This window comes from Arachis ipaensis, chromosome B10, assembly GCF_000816755.2.
Source record: "Arachis ipaensis cultivar K30076 chromosome B10, Araip1.1, whole genome shotgun sequence".
NCBI classification, from domain to species: domain Eukaryota; kingdom Viridiplantae; phylum Streptophyta; class Magnoliopsida; order Fabales; family Fabaceae; genus Arachis; species Arachis ipaensis.
In genome coordinates this window covers 134,848,842-134,852,962 of record NC_029794.2, presented here as the reverse complement: position 1 = coordinate 134,852,962, position 4,121 = coordinate 134,848,842, and the positions used below count along the sequence as shown (strand labels likewise).

The following is a 4,121-nucleotide window of genomic DNA, read 5'->3' as shown; positions in this document are numbered from 1 at the left end:
ACTCATGTTTAATGTTTGGTTTGTTAACTTATGTAACCCGTAGTTCTTTTTTTGTATATTAACTTAAGTAAATCAGTTAATGAGAATATTAAGTAGAAATTAAATTATCAATAGATAGACTTCATCTGAAAAATACAAACATGTCTGATTTCAAAAGCATCAACTGACAAAATGATGGTAAATTAAAAAGTACAAACATGACCATATTAAACTATGAACCAGTACCACTCGGTCCAGCACGCTGTGGACACCTACTCCGACTATGACCCTGAGCACCACAGAGACGGCATATCCGATGACCACGCATGTCACGTGAGTCCATTTCATTCAAGTATCGGGTCAGCTTGGGCCTGCCTTTAGACGTTCGCCTCAGGGCGGGATTAGCGACCAATGTCGGTCCCTCATAAGCAGGCAATGTCTCGGGATCTCCTAATAGTGTGAACTCAAATCTATAAACCTTACGAACTTCCTTCATCTTGTACACATCATGCACATACAACTGCCAATCGAGACGCTGGTTAGCACAGCAAGCAATAACATGGCGACATGATATTCGTTCAACCTGAAAGTGTCCACAGCCACACGTCCGTCACGCAAGATCAACAACTAACACCTTTTCAGTAGTCATTTCGCGCACCTCAAACACCTTATTTCGTCTATCAAAGCGGTGCACAACTATATTCCTAGCCTGTTGCATACTTGCTTTTATCCGCTGTTGCGCAAATGCGGAGTACGTATATCCAGCACGCTTGCGTTCATGAGTCTCGGCACTTTTTCGCGTAAAGAGTTCATTTAACCTATAATATGTTGCTCGGACCAGCGGCAACACAGGTAGATTACGGGCACCCTTCAACACTGAGTTAATGCACTCGACAAGGTTCGTTGTCATATGGCCCCATCGATGTCCCTCATCGAATGCCAATACCCAATGTCTGAGTCCGATGGCATCGCACCACCTGACATATGCCTCGCCTCGCTCTTCCAACCTCTTATAATTGATATTGTACTCCTCCACCGTTCTTGAATACCCTATGTTGACAACAAGCTTCTACAAGTGAGGAACTTTGAATGCCCTTAGGAAGTTACTGCCGATGTGTCTTATACAAAACATCCACCATGCTCTTGGAGGTTGCCAGTCACCACCGGAACGATTAACTGCTGCCCGTATTGACTCATGCCGGTCTGAGATCATACCCATCCCGTCTTTTCTAACAACATACGTTCGCAGATTTCTGAGAAAGAAGTGCCACCCATCAGCTGTCTCCCCTTCCACCAAGGCAAAGGCGATAGGCACAATGTTCTGGTTCCCATCTTGTGCAACAGCGACTAGAAGTGTACCTTTGTATTTTCCGTATAGGTGTGTGCCGTCAACCTGAACCAGGGGCTTGCAATGCCTGAATGCCCTAATGCATGGAGTGAAACTCCAAAATACACGATGCAGTATTTTTACACCTTGTGCCTCTTCATTCCCGTTGTACAATGGTCGTGTTTCTATTTGGACAACTGAACCAGGCATCTTTTGCACCATGATCGAGAGCCACCATGGCAAGGCTTGGTAAGAATCCTCCCAACCACTGAAAATGTTGGCTATTGACTTCTGCTTTGCCAACCAAGCCTTTCGGTAACTGATGGTATAGTTGAACATCGATTGGACTTCTGCAATTATAGATTTCACCTTGATGGTTGGGTCCGTCTCGACCAATGGCCTTATAGCCTCAGCAACTGTATCTGAGTCCAACTTGGAATGATCTTGTGAAATCGTTCCGATCGTGCACGTGTGCCTTCCGTTGTATCTATGTATCTCCCAACAGCCTTTTTTCCGTATCAAGCTGGCTCGGATAAGCCAATCACATCCACGCCCGTACATCTTGCATTTTGCATAGAACGTCTGTGACTCAGACTCATACACCTCATAGTCAACTCCTTTAGATATAGTGAAATTTCTAATTGATGCGACGACCGACTTTCTACTACTGTATTCCATTCCAATCCGGAACTCTCCGTCCTCAGGATCAGCAGCGCCTACAGAAAGTCAAAATCATCATTTAACCCTAGAGCCAACGTATAAACTAACAAAAACTTATTATTTAGTCAACACGTACCTATGTTTGCATATTCCGGAAACTCGGGGGCATGCATGGCCTCGAGATCCAACTCACGCATAAAAGGTGGAACGTCCATCGGTTGACTGCTCGACGGATGAACTACTACATTCTCTGCTGCTGCCTCAACTCCCACATCACCATCCTCATCTTCGTCGCCGGCCTCATAAGTGGCTTCGAAGTCCTCTTCGCTATCACTATTCATTCCTTCGTACACTGCAGCTCTATCATCATGTATGTCTATATCGTTTTGAACCGCTACTGCCTCTACAGTTTCAAACTCAACGTACAACTCAATCTGTGGGTGTCGCATCTGAGTATGCCGATGAATTTGAAACATATTCTGCATACTCGCTTCATCAGTGATCGGCATGGCATCAAACTTATTAGACCACCAAAAACTACAATCGGATTTCGATACAAAATTCTGCTCACTCTCATTAATGTACCGTTTTCCATGCTTTGACAGAGGCCGTTCTGCAGCTCCATTAACGTCATCGTGCACGGAACCACAAACGAAAACGGATTCTGGGACACAAACCTCACTCCCTCATGAGTATTATGTATTATCTCACCGTTGCGATACACCACCAAGTTTGCGGTGCCCTCCATTACACTAACAATATCCTCAAAGAACACTCAAAACACACTCAAATCTTCTTCAGTATGCAAAATACTACCGGACTCTGCCTTATATAGAGAGGTGCACTTAATACGCCCGCCACGTGCTGACTCAGCACGCCCCCCACGTGTTGCATACTTGGACCAATGCATGTTCGCCACGTCAGCACTCCCCCCACGTGCTTCCCCTTCTCCGCCAACCAGTAATCGCCACGTCAGCACGCCCCTTGCGTGCTGACTCAGCACGCCCCCTGCGTGCTTCCCCTTCTCCGCCAACCAGTGATCGCCACGTCAGCACGCCCCCTGCGTGCTGCCATGTTGGCCCAACCAGATCGAGCCACGTAGCCTCCACGCCCCCCACGTGGTTGATGCAACACGCCTCCTGCGTATTGTACCTCCATCTGACACGTCCATCTTTGTGTAATACACACAGTTGCTCCATTTTCAGCTAATACACCATAATGTTTTCCATATTTAAATTAATGAGCCTTTTCTTGACACCCACTTTTTTCCCTTTTCATTTTTTCTTTGAACCAAAGGATGGCTTAAGGTGTGGAAAGATGAGATACAAGTGGGTGATACCGTGATAGAAGAACAAAGGAAGAAAGAAAGAAAGAAGACCATAAAAGCACTGACACCAGCAATTTGCAAGTCAACCTTCCACAGTCAAGACAAAAACAAACACACACAAAGCCGCCATTCAATAATTCATTATCCAACCAATCAAAAACTAGAAAATTGATATAATTTATTTCCATCTCACAACTTCACAAACCCAGAAAACAAAACCAACCACCATGTCTCTAACCACATTCTCTTCCTCCTCCTCCTTCTTCTTCTTCTTCATCATCAATTTCATCTTCCTCTTCAATCTTCACCCTTCAATTGCACAAAGCCAAAACCAACGAGTAACCTTCTCTTCATTCAACAGCTCAGACTCTCCATGGAGTCCAACTCAGAACAAATTCCTTATCTCACCAAACAGAAACTTCACTGCTGGCTTCTTCCCCCTTCCGAATTCCCCAAACCACTTCACCTTCTCCGTTTCGTTCGCCAAAGTTCCCCAATCTTCAAACCCTATCGTTTGGAACGCCACATCCACCAACCTCACCTCCAAATCTTCGCTTCAAATCACCACCAATAATCAAATCCTCCTCAACGGTCTCCCATTATTTGTTAACCCTAACCGCTCATCTTCTTCCCAATCGAACAACGCATCAACGATTCAACTCGTTCTCACCGACGACGGAAACTTGAAATTCGGAGATTCGAACAGCTTCGATGACGCTACCAACACTATCCTTCCCAATCAAGACGTCAACTCAACCGAGCTTGTATCTAACAACGGGAGATTCAAGTTCGTTAACTCTTCGTTTCTTGTTCTTGCTTCGAACAACG

At 45.2% G+C, this 4,121-nt stretch overlaps 2 protein-coding genes across 2 annotated transcripts in view; one reads left to right on the top strand and one right to left on the bottom strand.

The window, feature by feature from the left end:
* Positions 212 to 3,165, bottom strand: LOC107621218. The gene is made up of 5 exons (XM_016323252.1): positions 2,925 to 3,165; positions 2,103 to 2,630; positions 1,087 to 2,022; positions 614 to 1,029; positions 212 to 562 (listed from the first exon to the last, which is right to left on the bottom strand). Exons 1-5 carry the CDS (start codon positions 3,163 to 3,165, stop codon positions 212 to 214), a joined length of 2,472 nt encoding a protein of 823 aa, XP_016178738.1.
* The window catches only part of LOC107622947 (G-type lectin S-receptor-like serine/threonine-protein kinase At1g34300), a 3,341-nt gene continuing 2,608 nt past the window's right edge, over positions 3,389 to 4,121 (top strand). Inside the window, exon 1 of the mRNA XM_016325029.2 lies at positions 3,389 to 4,121. Coding sequence (XP_016180515.1) covers positions 3,521 to 4,121 — 601 coding nt within the window. The 5' untranslated portion in view covers positions 3,389 to 3,520.

Excerpts from the sequence above, each read along its gene's own strand:
- LOC107621218 (XM_016323252.1), bottom strand. The coding sequence starts at position 3,165 with ATGGAGCAACTGTGTGTATTACACAAAGATGGACGTGTCAGATGGAGG. Across the intron at positions 2,023-2,102 it reads TCCGGAATATGCAAACATAG|GCGCTGCTGATCCTGAGGAC; the intron begins GTACGTGTTGAC and ends GACTTTCTGTAG. Across the intron at positions 1,030-1,086 it reads TTGTATAAGACACATCGGCA|GGTATTCAAGAACGGTGGAG; the intron begins GTAACTTCCTAA and ends TTGTCAACATAG.